General features: G+C 35.4%; 2 protein-coding genes across 2 annotated transcripts; both read left to right on the plus strand.

Moving 5' to 3' along the window:
• Positions 1 to 84: 84 nt before the first annotated feature.
• On the plus strand, positions 85 to 1,698 carry LOC141902605 (AN1-type zinc finger protein 1-like). The gene is made up of 8 exons (XM_074790418.1): positions 85 to 223; positions 401 to 443; positions 527 to 566; positions 661 to 791; positions 872 to 960; positions 1,046 to 1,236; positions 1,343 to 1,423; positions 1,499 to 1,698. The coding sequence occupies exons 1-8, from the start codon at positions 169 to 171 to the stop codon at positions 1,661 to 1,663; spliced, it is 795 nt and encodes a 264-aa protein (XP_074646519.1). The 5' UTR covers positions 85 to 168; the 3' UTR covers positions 1,664 to 1,698.
• A 302-nt stretch (positions 1,699 to 2,000) lies between these two features.
• On the plus strand, positions 2,001 to 19,141 carry LOC141902921 (endosome/lysosome-associated apoptosis and autophagy regulator family member 2-like). The gene is made up of 26 exons (XM_074790884.1): positions 2,001 to 2,345; positions 4,013 to 4,136; positions 5,382 to 5,571; positions 6,084 to 6,321; positions 7,437 to 7,551; positions 7,937 to 8,083; positions 8,250 to 8,338; positions 8,535 to 8,646; positions 8,723 to 8,896; positions 9,045 to 9,262; positions 9,455 to 9,484; positions 10,720 to 10,787; positions 10,952 to 11,155; positions 11,394 to 11,609; positions 11,699 to 11,819; positions 11,923 to 11,949; positions 12,377 to 12,457; positions 12,882 to 12,988; positions 13,107 to 13,201; positions 13,302 to 13,341; positions 13,545 to 13,787; positions 14,144 to 14,216; positions 14,325 to 14,407; positions 14,505 to 14,691; positions 15,333 to 15,356; positions 16,105 to 19,141. The coding sequence occupies exons 1-26, from the start codon at positions 2,259 to 2,261 to the stop codon at positions 16,162 to 16,164; spliced, it is 3,153 nt and encodes a 1,050-aa protein (XP_074646985.1). The 5' UTR covers positions 2,001 to 2,258; the 3' UTR covers positions 16,165 to 19,141.
• The last annotated feature ends 315 nt before the right edge of the window (positions 19,142 to 19,456 follow it).

The following is a 19,456-nucleotide window of genomic DNA, read 5'->3' on the forward strand; positions in this document are numbered from 1 at the left end:
AATTTATTTGCTGCTTTCGGGCCTTCAATGAAATAAAACACGGATTAGGACTTAACCCGTCATTTATCCTTATCCGAAGCTCCACTATTAAATAGCAGACATCTGAAGTGCTAAGAATAAGATACGAGTTATTGTTACAATAAGTCTATTTAATAACTATTTGAAAGAATGGCCGAGATGAATATAGGTTCACATTGTGCCTTTGAATCTTGTAAACAGATAGGTAAGTGCTTATTGATGATTGTATCAGTCACAATCAAAATAAAAGTTTTATGATATTTAAAGGTTGCCATTCAATTCAAAACAAATCAAATGTCAAGACATGAGATCTATTTGACAGATTGTCCGCGATGAGTTCATTTGACAACATTTTATGTTTATAATTCCTTTGTTATTCCAGATTTCCTTCCATTTAAATGTTCTTGGTGCTCCCAGTTGTTTTGGTAAGTTGAATAGTGAATGTTTCGATCCAGCCGGGCATGAGTAAGATCCGATAGATGATTAAGTTGGTTTTTCTTTTTTCCAGCAAGGTACACAGGACAGTTGAGAATCATCTTTGTTCAGAGGTACGAAATATACATATTATCCACAACTCATCAACTAAACTTTAGTATTTTCACTCATCACTTTGTTTGTTCTCTTCTTATGTATGATTAACAGTATGTTGAGAATAAGGCCGATATTCAACCTTTTGAAGGCACTAAGTCTTACCCGTGTGCAAGCGCTGGATGTGAAAAACGAGAGTTGACCCAGATAATATGTGAACATTGTCGTAACAACTTTTGCCTCAGGTAGTTCTGATTGATACGGATTTCATCTTAGATAGGAAGGATGGCGAAAACAATTTACAATGTTTTATCATAAATTTCAGCCATAGACATGCTCAAGACCACAGATGCGCTAGTATAACTAAAGAATCAGAAAATTCATATAAACACACTGCCAAAGCTACCAGTATAGGTATCATCTTCATTAAACCTCACAACATATTACCGAATATATTACCAGTAGTACCATAAGTAATTCAATGTATAATATATCTTAGGTTCTAGACCACTTCCTAGCAAAGGTTTTGGTCGAAAATCAAAAAAGACGTTGGCAAAGGTTGCACTGATGAAAGTCAAGCAGAAAGCAACTGGAGATAAGGGGATTCCTGAAACTGAAAGATTGTATTTTGACGTTCAGTTTTTGGATAATTCGATGATTGCTCAAAATAAACCATTATATATTTCAAAGGTTAAGTTCTTGCATCTTACACCCGGGGATTGAGACTCTACAGTATATCTGCAGTCTCAAATATCCACCCTTCTTTTGATTAATTTATATTTTTTTTATAAAATAGAAATGGTCAGTTGGAAAGATTATTGACTACATAGCATCCACAACTGGCCTGAAGAATGAAAACAATACATCAAGTGATAAAGTAAGTCATGATGACTTTGATTCTGACAATTATGAAAGACTTACAAATTCCATTGCATTTTTCTTCCAATTTCAGAAATTAAGGCTTTTCAATGGTGAAACTGGTCATATCTTAGAAACTGAGGCCTCTATTGAAACTTTAATATCAGATGATTTTTATAGCGGCTGTGCTGTGATTGTTGATTATGTTCAACCCACTGTTACTCGGTTAGAAAACATAGAAAATTATTTACGAAAATAAATTGTGGGAAAGAGTGTCTTGAGTCCTTTTTCAACTGTTAGCATTACTTGGTTAGGTTTTGCTGAATAGAAAGATAGCCATTGAGCTAACAAAGATCAGGTTTTAATTTTTTTTCTAAGTGGATTTCAAGTTCTATACAATATGCCAGCCAATGGTAAGGTCGAAAACTGATATATTCGACCGCACCCCCTTCTGACTGAATAATTATCCCGGCGCGTGCCCGCCCACTCGTTACCAGTAACATTTGTTTCGTCAAGTGCTGCCCTCTCGGCGCAATTACAGCCTGACACTGGCAATCGAGGTTTGTGAATTATTCCAACTTCCGGGTTGGTGTTGGCAGCTTTGATTTTCCAAAATCCGCCGAATTTCAGCGTATTTTATAAGAAATCTCACCAGGATTATTGTCTTTGTGTACAGTTAGTGAGTGAACCGACTCTCAACTGAGAATTCTGACTAATTTCGTAGTGATTTTGTGGCTGAGTGGTGTGATATAGGACTAATCACGTAGTAAAATCAACTGAGATAATTAATTGGAACAACCCGGAAGTACGGCTACTCAATCTTACTCAAACTCGGTCTGAAAAAAGTCGTCAATATGATGAATACAGGATTTATTACTGTTATGAGCGTGGTGGTGTTGATTGGGCCAATAGCTGCTGATCTGTTACCAACATGCCAACCAGTAAGTTATTAGTTTAAAAAATTTCTCTAAAATAAATGATAGGGGCCGAATGATATATATATATATATATATATATACTGCAGCATATACTGCAGTATATATATACTGCAGTATATATATACTGCAGTATATATATACTGCAGCAACTATATATATATACTGTATATATACTATATATACTATATATATACTACTATAATATATATATATACTGCAGATAGGCAAAAGTTAAGTGCTTAAAGCTTCTCCCCTATTATTATAGAGTCTCTGGTGAATATGCTCATTTTGATGGGCAATGGCAAGGGTAGTGGGTCCTTTGTGAAAGGACTCTAAATCGGCCCTCTAAATGAATCGCCAAAAGCTTAAATTTCTATTCAAAATCTTTGACACCATAGGCATTCAAGCTAATATTAGTATGTATGCTTTGGTACCTATGATGCTGATTTGGTCACTGATGCTGATTTGGTCACTGTTTGCATTTTAAATGATTGACCCATTAAACTGAAGTAGTAGTTATAAATTAATGCTTATTTGATTAGTTTTTAACGAACTAATTCACGACTGTCTCTTTTTTACAGGAGGTAAATATAGATAAGAAATATAGATAAGTTCTATTTTAATAAATGCACTTCATTTTTAATGGCCTTACTTTTACTGTCTTCGCAAACGCGTATTTTTCCCGATAATAGCACTGATTGATACCCTGACCTTCATCGATGATAATTCTCTATTGAATTGTGTATCCAGCTGAACTAACAAAGATGACGCTTTGTTTGAAATAGCATAGCATAGAAATCGTCATCGTGCGGTATATTTACATATTTTGTAACCATTTCTGATAGCCTACTTGTTTTTAATATACAGTATTTGCTTATACCATAGAAATATCATCAATATAACGAATTTATCAAATGCTTTTCCAAAGGATAATCTATACGCATTCATGTGCTTTTTTACTAACTGTAACCCTGTATTAATTTGTGCTGTTTTCATAACAACCTGCATGTAGCATATTTAGACCGTAGATATATTTCTAAGTACCCCAATGTAGCAAGCCCCCATCCATCTACACTTGAAAATGTGCCTAAGTTTATCGATTAAGATTGAATATCTACAAGATTTCAATGAGGGTATTGCTCTAGAGGCCAATTGAGTAATCGTGTCATTAATCTCCATGTTTGTTAAATCCCTATTTTTTAGATATTCATTTGCATGTATGTACATAAAACGCCAATAAGCCGTATTATGAATATAGTATACAAACTAAATATTGTCATTGTCTCCCCTTCACTCTTACCGTTTTAAAATAATTGTGATTTTTTTTCCTTGCATTTATACCATATACGCAGGAATATGAAAATTAGATACAGAGATTTGCCTAATTATTTTTAGTCATTTTTCCCATTTCAGCATCGAAATGATATCTCTGGACCTACATTTCCTGAAATGCCTGAAAGTTTTAGCTGATTTGTTATTAAAATTCAATTAGGCCCTAATTTACTAAATCCAATAAGCTCACTAGTGTTTTAATTTCTTTTCAACTTGGTAACATGTTTTTGTGAAACTAGGTTCCTAAATCATTGAGTTGAGAGTTGATCTGAGGTATCAGGATGTTTTTCGGAAGTTGTCTCTTTTTTCGCTCATTTTATTTCGTTCGTGTTTTGTAGAAAGATTTCCATTTCGAATACACAGAATGTGATAGTTACGGCGGCCGATGGCGCGTATCAGTTCCTCAACCGGGCAAATGTATCGGTGGAGCGCCAAACCCTCCTGTTCGCGGCAAGGACTGCAGTAAGTACCACGATTTGAATTCTGCATGGCAATATCTCTTTCATCATCATTTACCATCGCTTATTGCGCTACCGGGTAATTGTTGATTTCCAGTTTTAGTATAACAAAGCAATGCTGCTGGTATTAGGACTGTATTAGGTCTATTATATGCAGTATTAGTCTCTGGTGAGATGACTCATACTTCATTTTATATGGCTTTTATATATAATACATTTGAATATTTCATTAGATTTGAACAAAATAAATGCAAGTCTTTGTATATCTGTTGTAAATTTCATATTTGCGAAATAGATATGTTGTTATAGGCCTAACGAGTATTTACATATGATGTAATTTACATATGATGTAATCCTCGCTTGGCAGGGATTCGAAACTGATGGCTTTGTGACTCTGCCACCGAATTAAAACGCTGTGTGAATAGAGTAGACCTACTGGATATGTTTTCAGTAGTGTGCATACTCAAAATGTCCTAATCTCTTAGAAATTGATATTTTCGTTAGTATTTATCTTATGAACTGTAATAAAGCGTCCAACTCAGTCTAAGGCTTTGTTAACTTCATGTATTGAGTAAGCCTATACAAAAATCGACCTGCTCGTACTTGAATTTGGATTATTTCTTCAAGAGATCGCGATATGACCTTATGGCCTTAACAATTAATATATCTTCATATCTTCCAATGTCAAATACATTTTTTGTTAAAAGTTGATAATACAGAATTAAATGTAAATGGATATTAATTTTTGCAGTTATTTATTGTCGTCGCAAATATTTGACAATGTCTAACTCATAAATCGTTTCATTTGCATAGGATATCGTCTAGTTTACTTCAAATGGAAGAAGTTAAGATGAATTTTATTGAGTTATGGTTTTTCTGTTTCACTCCTAATGAGCGGGCTTCGTTGATTATTAAATTCAATGTTTGCCATTATATTTATCAACCTAATTCATCAATCACCATCAATAAGACATTAATATCAGTGTTGCGAAGTTGATATGAAGAGAAAATGTTTATTCAACGTTTCAAATTCTAATGGCCATCTTCTGGAATAGTCATTTTTAGTCAAAACATTGAATTAACTACTTAACCTAGGCTCAAGGAAACATTTTCGGGCTTTATTTTTTCGTTATATATTATTGTGGGATCTCTTTACCCTAATTCATCAAAATGCGCTCAACAAACTGATCCTACCACATTTTGACCATAGATTAGAAAAAAAAATGTGAATTTTTGTTTTCGTTTTCAGCGTTCACCTGTCCCCGCGGGTATTTCCTCGATGTGCAAGGCGATCAAAATTGTCACGCGTGCGCGGCTGGAACATTCAGTCTGGGCGGCGGTATCCGATTCGAATCGTTCGACAAAATACCGAAAGGATTCAGCGTGAAAACGGAAGGCTTCAGCGAGGGCCGCGCGAAATCGGTGAATAACTGCACGAAGTAAGTTTTATACATAGATCAGAGAACGTTCGTATCAGTGAATAATGAGAAGGGATCATTCATATATTACGTACAGATTAGGGGAGGGGCCAGTGCAATTGCGTACTGTAATGCTTAATGTATATGATAAAATGGCTGATTTTGCGTACATAGGGGGGTTGGAAAAGTCAAAATTTATGGGTACGTAATAAATGAATGATCCCGAAAATTGATTTTACCAAAAACCTATGATGTCATAAACCTTTGCCCTCCTGTCTGACTAGAAGTCTTGGAAATAGATTGATAGATTTGAAAAAAAGTTACTATTTTGCATTTCAACTTTTGAATAATTGTAGTTTGGTTGTTTTACTCCTCCGCGCTGACAATGTTATTTATTCGCTTTAGATACATATCTACTGAGATGCTCATGAATAATGCCAATCAGCATATTTATATATTCAGCTCATGCTGCACTACGACTGTCTCCACTTTCATCTTTGTGCATACTTAATCAACGGTTGTTGTGTTTGTAGGGAACAGTGGCAAGCTAAAGGCAATTTCCTGGCCACCCTCGGCAGCAAGTGCTCATCGACGTTGGTTTATTCGGCTACGCTCGCCAGAGCTGGCTCCGTCGAGTTCAAATATCAGTACAGCGACGATGCGACGATATTCCATTTCTTCATACAAAATGATAAATGCCAAACGAAAAGCGACAACGAAGCAAATGTCTGGCCGACCATGACAGAGGAAGGTCAATGGAAGACTCATAGGGTAAGCAGACGCCTAAGACGGATGTGTATTAGCCCCCTTTTGGATATTTATGAAGTATGACTTGTAAAAACTTGTAAGAAAAATATACCTTATAAACGATCTCATGTTCATGATTTCGTACATTGCAACGCAATTTCATATACGTAATTCGATTGTTGCTCGTGATCGTATTATTATTATTAGAACACCTGTTGTCAAGAGCGATTGTAGTAACACGGGTTTAGTGCTGTTGTCCTAGTCATTCATATCGGGTATTTTATTAGATCAATGTTTCATTTGACTACAGGATCTAATTCTGCAGTCTCTGTGGGATAGTAATTTCTCTGTAAATATCCTGTTCATTTATCATCTCCAACTATAATTTCCCTTTTATTACTCATTCAACTGAATTATTGTCTAGACAAAAAAGTAGCCTGCTTTGATTATTTCATATCAAAGCCTACACGTTCAATATTCACATACCGGGTAGTTCAACCTTTACACTAGCCAACTACCAACCCGAGGGCAGTTTAAAATGCAAACTGAAAGAGGCAATGATAAGCAATAGTGTTTTTGTAGATTGAAATAAGCTGATGCTGCCATCTGTCATGCGCATGAACCATTTGTGCGTGTAATGGTAATGATGAATACAGTCTTCACTTGGCCTATATTAGCCGGGTACAGATGGCGCAGTCGTAGAACCTTGTTGGAAGCTCAGCAGGGGCGAGAGATTATTTGTTATTTTATGCATATTCATCCTCTAAAATACTAAGTAAATTTTTTCGGTTATTTAACTACATAGTCAATCCAAAAACCTCTTCGGGTGTTTCTGCATCTCTATGAAAATGTCATATAACACAGACATAAAGTAGGCCCATGCAGATGGCCTTTTGTCTTTATATACAAGTATAGACTATCGTGTATTCCCTGATCATTTTCATATACAGCATCTTGCCTGAAATTGGTCATAAAAAGGACAATGAGCATGTACGTATCATTGTTGATATGGTAACAGATTGGTTAAATGTTCTACTGGTACAGTGATGAATCTATGCTAATGAACCTCGTGTGTGTACTGATATGGCGTGGCGGATTTCAGCTTTGAATTTGAAAAAATTTGTCTGTATATTTTATAGATGGATTTGAAATCTGGTGTGAATATCCTACACTGGAAAGTAATTGGTATAGAAATGTCGGATTCAGCGTCGAAAACCAGAAAGCCAGTGCTTATCAAAGAAATTGAGATCGACGGTTAGCTTTTCATCTTCACATTCGGAACCAGAAATCTCCTTAATATCTTTTTAGTTGATTTGATCATCTGTAATTGATTAAGTGATAAGCTGATCTAATAAGCCAACCTTTCTATAGTCTGTAATGCTTATGATACGCAGTTGCAATGTGTGTATTAGTGCACAGCCTGCTCTACTCGACTGTTGCGTTATGAATACAGTATATGAATATGCAATTGATCTCTTGAAAATTTATCGATAAATACTTAACATCGACGTGAATTAGTTTGAGCTCTTACGATAATGATTATTTCTTGAAATTCATGTATTGTCGACCATAATCATAAATATTGATTTCTATTGATGAATGAGTGATGCATAATTTTGTTGTTTTTGTTTTTCCTAAGGCGTGGCTTTTACATCCGAATGTACGAAATGCCCAGGCGGTCATTTCAGTGGCAAGAACTCATCAGAATGTTCCCCTTGTCCTAGTAATACTTACTCATCTCCCGGGTCAGCGCAGTGTACTGCCTGCGATGCTGGGGAATATTCAGGTACCAGATTATTATTATGCGATTGAACATAAAGATCGATTTTAGTGAATTGATTAACGAATGTTAATGCCTTCATATTGTGAAGCAGCATTCAAATACATTCCTGACATCATGCTGCAGAACAGATTCCCAACGATTCTATTAATTACTGGTTGTTGCGTTTCAGGGCCGGCTTCTGAGAAATGTATCAAGAAACCAGCGTGTACAAGTCAACATTACTACGATTACATGGCTCCGTGTAATTCTCAGAAAATGGTATTGTATTTTTCTGGTCATTAAACATCATGATAAATGATTTAAGCGGATAAATCCTCGTTTTGAAAGACTTCTATGAAAATTAGTAAAATTAAACACTGTGGAGCCATTTGGATGATGTTTATTGAACAATTAAAAAGTTGATTCTGTAAGTTTTCAGTGTTTAGAATGTGACCGTTTGAATATTCATTTTCAGACCCAAAAACTGTACCAGTGGATCAAACCGAAATACTGTGATGAGAATTTACCTGCCGGTGTTCATCTGCCATTAGCTGGACCACTTACTCCTTGCCCGCCCTGCAATCCTGGTAAAATATTCCCAGCAAATATGTAGTATTTCCTTGTAACCCGGCCTTGACCAACAATCTTGTTTTATGATTCCAGGCATGTACAGCTTTAATTCGTCGTGCGTATTCTGTCCAAAGAACACGTTTTCTGACGGAGTGAAAGGAATATGTAAACCCTGTCCGTCGACTACAGCTGCTGTTTATGGTATTACCTATCGCTGGTGGAACGAGTTACCACCTAATGTTACTTCATCTTGTATGTCTTTTAATGGTGAGTTGGGTTATGGAGCTGAAATTCATATCTGAAATTCATCTTAGAAATGATTATGTGAAGTTAAGCGAAACCGCCAAACAAGCAGTTTTACATTTCTGATTTTGATTTTTCGTGTTAAACGATCCCTACTTTCGGCGTCTTTCAGATGATGGCTGTGCGACTAAAGAAGGCTGGATTCCGTCTGGTGATCACCTGCAAAGCGGTAAAGGTCATATGGACGATGCATACGTGGTGTTGACATTGGGAATTGGTGGCTTTGTCGGGAACAATCGAAGTCCTGGTGGCAAAGCTACTGAACTAGCCAAGATTAGCTTCGTCGTTGAATTGGATTGTACCGGAAAATGTGCTCTGTTCTTTGTGGCGGTAAGTTGTTTTATTTTTCAGAAATCCTTAACCATTTTGAGAGCATTGAATATTTGAAACGGTATCTGAAACGTAATGGTATGACTTTCAATCTTGTTAACGAAACTTGTGTCATATGTTAACATGTTGTGTCTCATCTTTAAAAGAAACTTCTTCTTTAGTTTTTGACTTCATTTTGATTTATTTCAATAGACAAAAGGATATACCACTCCAAAACAATGGGTATGAACTGTGATCAGTTTAGATAAATGCCATTTGTGTATTTGTACGTCATAAGGGTTTTTGGTCAATTTAAATGACTCGAGGGGTTTTGTTTTTATTTTTCATCGATTACGGTACATATTGCACTCAAAGTATTAATCATGAATGGACACAAAAAACACCAAACAAAGGAATGTGCACTATTTTTATGTGGTCGGGATATTCTTACGGTATTTACCAATTCATCAGAGCGTTATAATATCAAGTCAAACGTGGTCCCTGATAGCGGGAGTATGTTAGTCTGTAACGTTATGGATGAATTCAGTTGATTTCTTGGATTGGCGGTTCTGTAAAAATCATTTGATATGGAAATTAGAAATTTTGATATCAGACCGACCTGCCTTTCTGACAGTACTATTCGTTTTAGGTTTTAAATATTACTCTAAGAAAATATATTTAGAGTCAATTTTGGTTGTCTAACTCTTACATAATCTGAATTTATGACCCAAAAATACGTCAACTACATTCATATACAGTTACAAGCAGATGATAACACAAATGAACATCGCAAGAAACACACAACGGTACAACTACATTCAATGCATGCTCCTGAAACCATCCGAAATAGTTTCTAAATAGGACATACCCTTTCGACCCAACGGTCGAACAAAACATAGCGAAATATATGTACATTTATCCGGATCTTTCTTCGCTTTATACGTAGACCAAAAATAGCGGGATAGCAAGAAGACAGGTTATTATCGTTATAAATCAGTTTTAGATTTGATGACGTTAGTTTTCGGTATTCGGTTTTATTATCTGCCAATCTTTACACACGAACATTTTATTTCCATCATTTTTTTTTCATTTGGTAAATTGGAGCAATTACATATACCACTAGTGAGCATGTCTATATGTAGAGGTTGTGGAACTATCATGTTTAGAAGTTCTTTTTTTTTCAGTTTTTCTTGAGATTCACGTGATTAGATAGGGATTATTCTATTCTGCTGTTTTCATGAGGCTGATAAGTTGGGCACCGATAAGCTATCCTTCTGTCTTTATTCTGCTGCCCCTCTCAATGATTATCTCTAACTACTTGCGTGATGTATTGCAGTTAGCACTGCCTGAGTATTCCACAGGGTTCTATTCCTAATCTTGAGTGATACTTGGTTTCCTTAGTATTTGTTCACAACACTTTGTATATAACGTACAAAAGTTCAGTATTTTAAGTTTAATTGGTGTTGTTCATTCTATAGGATTCAGCTGCTCATGGTGCTTCTGTTATAAAGGCTTGGTATGGAAAAACACCGAAAGTTCATTTCAGGTAATTAAAAGTTATAGGCCTATTATATAAGTTATAGGCCCATTATTTTCATTATTCCTGGGATGCCTGAAGAGTAATGAATAAATATTTTTGCTGGCTCATCAACTTTTGGTTCAGAGTTTTTTTTAGATTATTAAACAACTCCCCTTTTCGTGATTTTTTAGCTATTCGATTACTAAGAATAGCCCCGTCACGTTTTCATGGGCTTTCCAAAAAATGTCGTGGGATGACCTCGAAAATTCTAGCAACCAGCGAAGTACCCTGTACACGAATGACGTGGCTAAGATCTATTCGATTAATGTCACAAACACGTTGAACGGAGGAGCATCGGAATGCATGAAATGTCCTGAAGGAACCAACAGCAAAGGGTGAGTACCTTTCAGTCGAATAGTCTAGAGAAAATGTCTACGTTTACGCTGATTATAGCCACGATCGTGCAATCATTTCTGCCCTGACAAACTGTTCATATGAGTGCCAAATGGGCCTGACCGAGAGTGTCAGACAAGGCCTGTGCCAAATTTAAACATGGGGCAAATTATTGCGTGTGAATGGTTACTGGTTCTGGGTTCCGATCCCGGTTTATGCTAATTTTTGTATGTATTGTAGTTGTATCCCGTGTCCGGACAATCATTACATCGATCGAAGAACAAGCAAATGTATGCCGTGTCCCGAGAACACGATCGTACACGGTGATCGACCATACGGCAAAGAATCTTGCCTTAAATGCGGCGAGGGTTTGAGAGCAGACGGAGGAATGTGTGTTAGCGATTGTAAATTCAAAAGCATAAACGGAAGAGAATATGACTTCAGCGCGTTAAAAGGGTAGGCATGCACTTTCTCTGGTGGTCGATAGATTGACAGACAAAGAATCGACCGTTCATTGCAAATAATCGTTCCTTTTTTTTCGACAGGCCTCGTTCTGTGATCGGTACGAAGTTGTTCACATCGAGCGGCACGCAATATTTCCACGTTTTCAAACTGAGTTTGTGCGGAAAACAATTGGCGTCTTGTTCGAATAATTTCACGTCGGGGGTAAGCATTTAATTGTGAAAAGAATAACTGAACCATGTTCCGATACTCAGGATTCCCGAACATTAAAGGAATTGGGAATTAAATGTAAATCGATATGATTTAGGAACATGCTGGTGGGAGTAGATCGAAGGTAATTTAATATGTTTCGGGTTTGTTTCTGTTTTCTCAGAAAAGGTATTTCTTTGTTGCGATTTGTTGGGTTTCCGTACGGTTCGAAGTCGAACATTTCTTTTTCGTCTCTATCTACCTTAATGAACTACTATGACTACAATTTCAATAGACTAGCATGCATAGCCCAGGACCTTGTTCCACAGCATTGTGTATTTGATTTTAGACTGTTAAGTCAAACTTTCAATCTTGCAGACTTAATATATATCTGTGGAACTGGGTCCACTTTCATACAACATCTTAAGGTATCAGTTGCGTGAAAGTTTAGTACTGTCAATCATAATTTTAGTGATAACATTTGTGATGGATATTGACTGTTATTGTATTTCAATATGAGTTGCATGTGTATTCTGAATGAAACTTCAACTGTTAGTCACATTCATTTGAAGGAACATGGTGGTAGATTGTATCATAGTTTTGATACAAAGACGTTGCCGTCTTCGGAGAATTCTGTCTTGCGTGTTATGGCGGTAATGCTTCTTCCCCTGGTTATACCCTAGCCTCGAATCACAAATAAATATCGTTATAGCCTCCCCTGATAAAACCAATATTTTCATACATCCTTTATTTGATCAAATATTGATTATTATTATTATTATATGCCAGAAATGGTGGCTGCTCCATATACTGCTGCTATTCACATTTTCTTGTTACCATAATTGTGAAAAAATAACATAACTGGATAATTTGATGATGTCATCAGGAATTTATGATTTAATGGAGTTGGCCATGATTTCTATAATGAGTTCAGGAATGATTTTCTTGTTATGGTAGTTATCTACATGGTGTTGGCTTTATATATACCTTTTAAGTAATTATACTTTTTGAGTAATTTCTCTGGTGTTTAACATATTTTAACCGTATTCATCCTCATATATATTTCTTTCATTTCAGTTGGACAATAAGGAAGGCATCGACAAATTACATGCATTTATCTGCCGAACAACTATTATACCTCCTAAGAATCCAGTTGAACCAGTTCTCTCAGCTCAACCAGTCAGGTATATACTGTGCCCTTGTTATTGGCATTTGTCTTTAACTGTCCAGCACTATTTAGAATAATTTACTATTGTTTACTTTCTAATTTCCATATGCCTTTCTTGTAATGATTTGTTACAGTCTCGGAGATCATCCTGTATCAGTGTTCGGATATACAAATTCTACAACTGAAGAATTGCACCATGACCTGCACAAAGTTGGTTGGATCTCAGACGGTAAGATTTAGTGGCTTATTTATATTTCACATGATTATAGGAAAATCTATGAATATCCGTATGTGTAACACAACCACTATTTTTCTTTTTCATTTAACAGAGGATGATCTGGATGTTCATTTCAAATATGTATCTGAAACGTGAGTAGTTGGCATTAGTGACGTATTCCAGCAAGTCCTACTATTGCTTATCATGAACAAATTTGATTTTATATCCTGGTCGACAGATATTTCTTCACTTGAACCTATGCATAGTACAGTGACTGTGCATTGCCAATATAGGGAGTTTTCATGTCCATTTCAAGTAAAAATGTTACTAATACAGTAACGTTATCAAATTACAGGCCAACAGAAGCTTGTCCTAAAGGTCGCTCGGTGACGATCATAATGCGCTGCGAGGTGAAAGAGAAAGGCAATGGTACAATTGATCTACCACCACAATGTCCGGACGGTACTTGCGACGGGTGTGCATTCCACTTCATGTGGAGAAGTCGTTACGCCTGCCCTACGTGTAAAGATGCTGACTACGAAGAAGTAAAAGGGGAATGTATCAAAGGAGAACAGATTATTCATTATTATCCTCCAAAGTAAGGATTTCTTGGAATTTTTGGCTATTGCCTCGGTTACATATTAACATAAAACATGTACTAAAATTTTCATGGCATTTGTACACACCCTGTATCAATGTTTTCTACTCATTAGAAGAATTACTGTAGAACTCACTTACTTCAAATGACCAGGGAATGCCCAGATTTCTGCGAATTAAGTAAAATCCAAGTTATGAATTATAGTTTACTAGATTCCCGGTTAAATGTACCAAATATTTCATCCGAATTAAGTTGAAAAATCCAAATTAAGCGAGTTCTACTGTATAAAGAATGCTGTATTGTTTATATCGAGTTGCTTTGTGTCCCGTTAAAGCTGATGAGTATTTGTATTGTAGACATTGTGTACTCTCTGGCACAGATACTAAACCCAAGAAGCACATACTGAAGTGTGACAACTTCCCGATGTGGGTATGTATTTCATTTATTTATTTATCTACTGAATGGATCTTTCTATCGAAAATGGCTCTCCATAATTGAATAGCCATGAAAATATACAAAAATGATGTCTTATTTCAGATGAAGCTTTCCGTTCTTATCGCTTGTGTTACTGGATTTGTTCTGGTTGTATTGCTGGCTTATTGTTGGAAGAGAAACAAAAAGTAATAATCATTGAGATATGCCATAGAATGTATAACTTGTATCGATGATATACCTAGAGATCGATTTTTCACATAAGCTATTCTATATGTTTTATAGACTGGAATATAAGTATATGAAGCTGGTTACGTCTGGACCTAACAAAGATGGAGATGCGGAACTTCCTGCTGCCGAAACATGTGCCATTGATGAAGGAGAAGATGATGAGAATTTCGATAGTGTTCAGTTCAGCCGTGAAAGCAAGGGAAAGAAATTATTCAACAAACTGAAGTCCATGGCTGGAAAGGTGAGGCAATATAGCATAACAATAATTTACTCAATGGTGCAAGTTGCTAGATCTGGGATATTTTGAGTAATTTCAAGTGGGAGGGCATCCAGCTGCCTCACCAGTATTGATATAAACATCTTCAACTTGGAAATGATGTTTTGTTTTGCCCGACTAGGCTAAAAACATACTTTTCCAATGGGTAGTATTGAAGATAGTACACTTTCAATCTAGAAATAAATTCGTAGAGGCACCCTGGATTGGATTCCAATTCAGAAAAACTTTTTCCAATTTACCACAACATGAGAATTTATCGTGTATTTGAATTTGTCTCGGGATTTCAGGAGAATGAAATGTGGTCATTACAGGGTAAGTTTAGGTGAAGGTTTGACTGACAGCCTGATATCCTACATTTCTCCTCTAAAATAGATATAACAGTTACGAGTAACATCCTTGAAAATTTATCACAAATAATTTTGGATTAAATTTGTATCAAATTCTCATTATAGTTATGCATCAATAGCTTTACAAAAAAAAAAATTCTTTTGTTCCAAGACACTAATTTATTCATCAAGACAGCAAAAGACTGAAAATATCTACTACCAGCAATAGGTTTCGTGTTTTGAATATTGAAAATTTGATTTGTTTATATCTGCCTCCAGAGGGAGAATTTCAGGGCCTATTACGTGAGTAACCTATTTTGCGGCGTGTCTCTCAATTGTGTTGGGAACTATCATTTCAAATATACATGTGTATTATACAACTACGTTCTTGTGTTTCTTCATACGGGGCTATGGAAGCATAAAGACATTCTGTATAGTTGATAGATAGATTGTATGTGGTTTATTTGCGTATAGGTTATTGGGTAACAGGTATAAGAACGGCTTGATGGCAATTCATTCATTATTGTGCATACATTGTATTATATCGGTATCTATTTTAGGGAACATGGTGATACATGCATGAATTATATAATGCAGGGCCCAGTTTTGTAGACTGATATTAGGCCTATCTTTAACTCAGTTCATTTTCAATTGAGTTAACCCCTTGGGTTAAAGTTAATGCCAGTCTATAAAACCAGGCTCATGTGTTGACCATAGACAGGATGGTTAAATACATATTTTATGGGGATGGTTTTGTAGGTTCATATCAATTCATCATCTATTTATATAGACTTCCGTTTCTGTAGTTAGTTTACTACTTAACATGTAGTAGCTAAATAAGATCAGTCATGGTATAAGAATTTAATGTGCGAGGGTAACTTTTTCTACGCTTTGTTTGAACGATTATTTCTCATCCATATTTATCAATCGCGTATCTTTTGTTGTTGTTCTAAAGTGTAAGAGGAATTCTCTTTTTTGGTGATAGATACTTCGCGGAGACGATGATTCCCAAAATTGAATTTTATAAGAATTAGTTCATTTTTCTTTTCAGGGCGATGATAACCCTTTCGAGCATATCAAACTGACGGAAAAATCACCCATTTCATCATAGGAGGTTAAGTGAATATCGGAATCCGCCTTCATACAATCTGCGAATACTGTGATTTGAACTTTCACTCGATTTATCAAGAGATCAGAGATAACAAGAAATTCATGAAACTAGTTCCGTTCTTATTTTCAATACAGCTGAAAACAATTTACAGTAGAACTCGCTTGATTCAGATTACTATGGACTGCCCAGATTTCTTCGAATTAAGTATAATACGAATTGTGAATGATAGTTTCTATGGACCAAATATTTAGGTTAAATGGACTAAATATTTCTTCTCATTTAAGTGAAAATCCGGATTGAAAAATCTGAATTAAGGGAGTTCTACTGTAAAACGAAAAGAAATGCTTTTAAATGTACAAAAAACTTTCATTTTGTAGTAAGGTTATCTTAATCTTTCACAGGCAACCTTTGCTGCCATTCATCGAATTTCAACTACCCGTAAGAACAATATGTATAATCTGAAAAATAAAGATGATCCTGGCTGCTTGAGAAGGATTAAGATGGTTCAAATCTGAGTCCATTAGAGTGTGTCAATCAATCAGTTTTTAGGGTGATTTGTATTACTGTACACATGTGCGCACACATCTAGGGGACGAAATGCAATTATATTTTCAAAGATCTGTCGCTCAACATTCACTACTTCTATACATTCCTATTACTGTTCATACGTAACCTATTGCATTCCTTTCTTCTGAACACGATTTCACATTCCCTTAGTTTTACGCTGTAGAAAATGTTCAAAAATCAATTACTTTTTGATTTCATGCGAATACTTTTATTTCATCGATATGATAGTATTGCTCGCATGCGTGGCAAGAACTTAAATTAAAATATCTGTAGATATTGTGAGAATGGAAATTACAAATGTTTGTGTTTTTGAAATCTGTCTTTATGCTGCCCTAAGATGAAATGCACAGCCCTAATACTTTGTCAGAGAGTTACGTATTGATTCAGAAAATCAGAGAATGTTGATGAGTTACCCTAAATGTTGTTATTCTTGCCATTGGAAATTGTCAAAAGACTATAAAAATTTTTTGTTGGTTGATTTATATCAAAGATGATCTATATTTCTTTTTCGAGAGGTTTATTATTTATTACCAAGAAACTTGTGGCTTTATATGTTATATCGAATAGCCCCTATATGTATAATCTGTGAAAAAAATACGATTTATTTATGTTTAGTACGGTAGATTATTTGATAGCTATAGAAATTAGTTGATTCATCAAGAATGTTTTCAGGTATTTTTCAAAACTCAGTTTGACACTCTAGTCATGTATGATTTCAGTAATCGGTCGGGTTTATCGTCTTAGAGTATTGACTAGCGGACTAATATAGAGAATAGATACATTCAGTTCCCAGAGTTAAATTATCAACTAGTCCAAGTTTCAGTTTGGTCTGGATTTGAACACGATTCGGTGAGTGAATCTGACCCTGGAAATTTTGTACATCGCCACAAATTTCCGTGTTCCTTGACAATTGGACAATATTTGTTTTTCTTTGTTATGTGTAAAATAGAAAATTCAGTTCTTTCGCTATTGTACAGATTATGATATACCTGTATCTATGGGTGAGGGTATTTCTCTTCATGTGATAATATTCTGATGGAAAATACTTGTATAGTTTTGTGATGGTTTTGGGATTTTTTAATGAAACAAGTAACGAGAATGTGGTTTGTGCGTGAAAAATTGATTCGATAAACTTGTACCCCCAGTATGAATGTATTCTTTTGAGCATGGTGGACATTTACCGTACTCTGTCGGAACCAACTTGAATCATTCTAAAAATTGGAGAGGTTTTTGCCAGAGCGTATGCTGTAAACTTATTTTCCGCCTCTTCAGAACTAACACGATCTTTTGTGTATATATGGATAAATGAAAAGTGAACACTCGTTTCTGAATAAGTGGTGTATGTTTCGATACAGATATGATTTATTTTATTCAAGGATTAGATTAGCTGCTTCGGTGGTGCTTCATTTGAGTGTGTGGTATTTTAAAAACCTCCTTAAAACTTCATACGCCCAGTAACCTTAGAATATGAGATTTCTTGTTCCTCACTTTACCGTTATATTGAAGGATATTTTTAAAATATATCTAATTACATGAATGTATATTGCGTTTGGTTTTTGAGTCATGGGTTTTGATTACCAGCTCTCAGTTAGATTTTGTCATGATGATTTTTGAAAACTGGAAGGAGACTCTGCAAACGCTGTTGTTTCGATTCATTAATTCAAGTTGACAATGATTTTCTGTCGCCGTTGACGACGCTTACGCAGAAGTTTGATTGTTTTGCGTAACAATCGGTTGCATTCAAATGTGGGATATCGATTTATCATTCACTATTGGACTGAGGACAGGTGTCATACAATTTACAGTATGCTATTCTCGCATGTTCTAGAAGAATACAGTTTCCCATCTCAACATTACCAGGTATATCAATGAATAATGGCATAGATCAATGTTGAACTACAGTTATTGAAGCCGTCTGAATTGCGATCTGGCAGACTATATTAATTTGCGTCTGAGTCAATTTACATTATCAATAATTGCAGAAAACTGACTTTGTTCCAAACTGAAAATCCAATACCGGTACACAGGCGCTACTGTATTTTCGTTTCTTTTCAATGTCAGATATTATTGCTAGCCATTACTCAGTACTGTATTTGAGATGTGGATTAAAAAAGATACAAAATGTAGATATCTGTATTTAAAGCAACCTTTCACTGTAGTTTATGGTATTGTGTTATATAGAATACCTATTTCCCTATTAACCCGACGGATGCCTATGTCTAATACTTACATACAAAGATGTTGTAAACTTGGATGATTGTAGTAACGTGATTTTCTTCATGTAGAAAAGTTACTTGTATTATCAATATTATTTAGCTTTGATTTCATATTTTGTGGAGGGAAATAATATAAATACATATATATGTTTATTATTATTATCATTATTATATTGTACAAAATTCCAGATGTTTATAAGCATATTTTTCATGTCAATAAAATGCTAAGCATTTTCAACAACAAAAAAACACTTGAGCGGATTAATTTCTTTGTTCCTGGCATGTTCGTTTGAGACTACTTCCACAAAAATTCATTTTTCTAAGTGACATCACGTTGTTCGCGATCTGATACCGAACCAGAGACTTCTATGCATTTTTCATTCGAACTTTCTGGATCACAGTGGTTTAGAAACGACCTAATGAATAAACCAAGATTCTCGGAAAACGTGGATTATGCTGTCAGATTTTCTCGAAATTCACGATAACTAAGTGCTACCGTAGATATTTAA

Source organism: Tubulanus polymorphus, chromosome 3 (assembly GCF_964204645.1).
Source record: "Tubulanus polymorphus chromosome 3, tnTubPoly1.2, whole genome shotgun sequence".
Lineage (NCBI taxonomy): Eukaryota > Metazoa > Nemertea > Palaeonemertea > Tubulaniformes > Tubulanidae > Tubulanus > Tubulanus polymorphus.

Excerpts from the sequence above, each read along its gene's own strand:
- LOC141902921 (XM_074790884.1), top strand. The coding sequence starts at position 2,259 with ATGATGAATACAGGATTTATTACTGTTATGAGCGTGGTGGTGTTGATT. Across the intron at positions 14,408-14,504 it reads TGTTGGAAGAGAAACAAAAA|ACTGGAATATAAGTATATGA; the intron begins GTAATAATCATT and ends TATGTTTTATAG. Across the intron at positions 15,357-16,104 it reads AGAATTTCAGGGCCTATTAC|GGCGATGATAACCCTTTCGA; the intron begins GTGAGTAACCTA and ends TTTTCTTTTCAG.
- LOC141902605 (XM_074790418.1), top strand. The coding sequence starts at position 169 with ATGGCCGAGATGAATATAGGTTCACATTGTGCCTTTGAATCTTGTAAA. Across the intron at positions 444-526 it reads TGGTGCTCCCAGTTGTTTTG|CAAGGTACACAGGACAGTTG; the intron begins GTAAGTTGAATA and ends TCTTTTTTCCAG. Across the intron at positions 961-1,045 it reads TGCCAAAGCTACCAGTATAG|GTTCTAGACCACTTCCTAGC; the intron begins GTATCATCTTCA and ends AATATATCTTAG.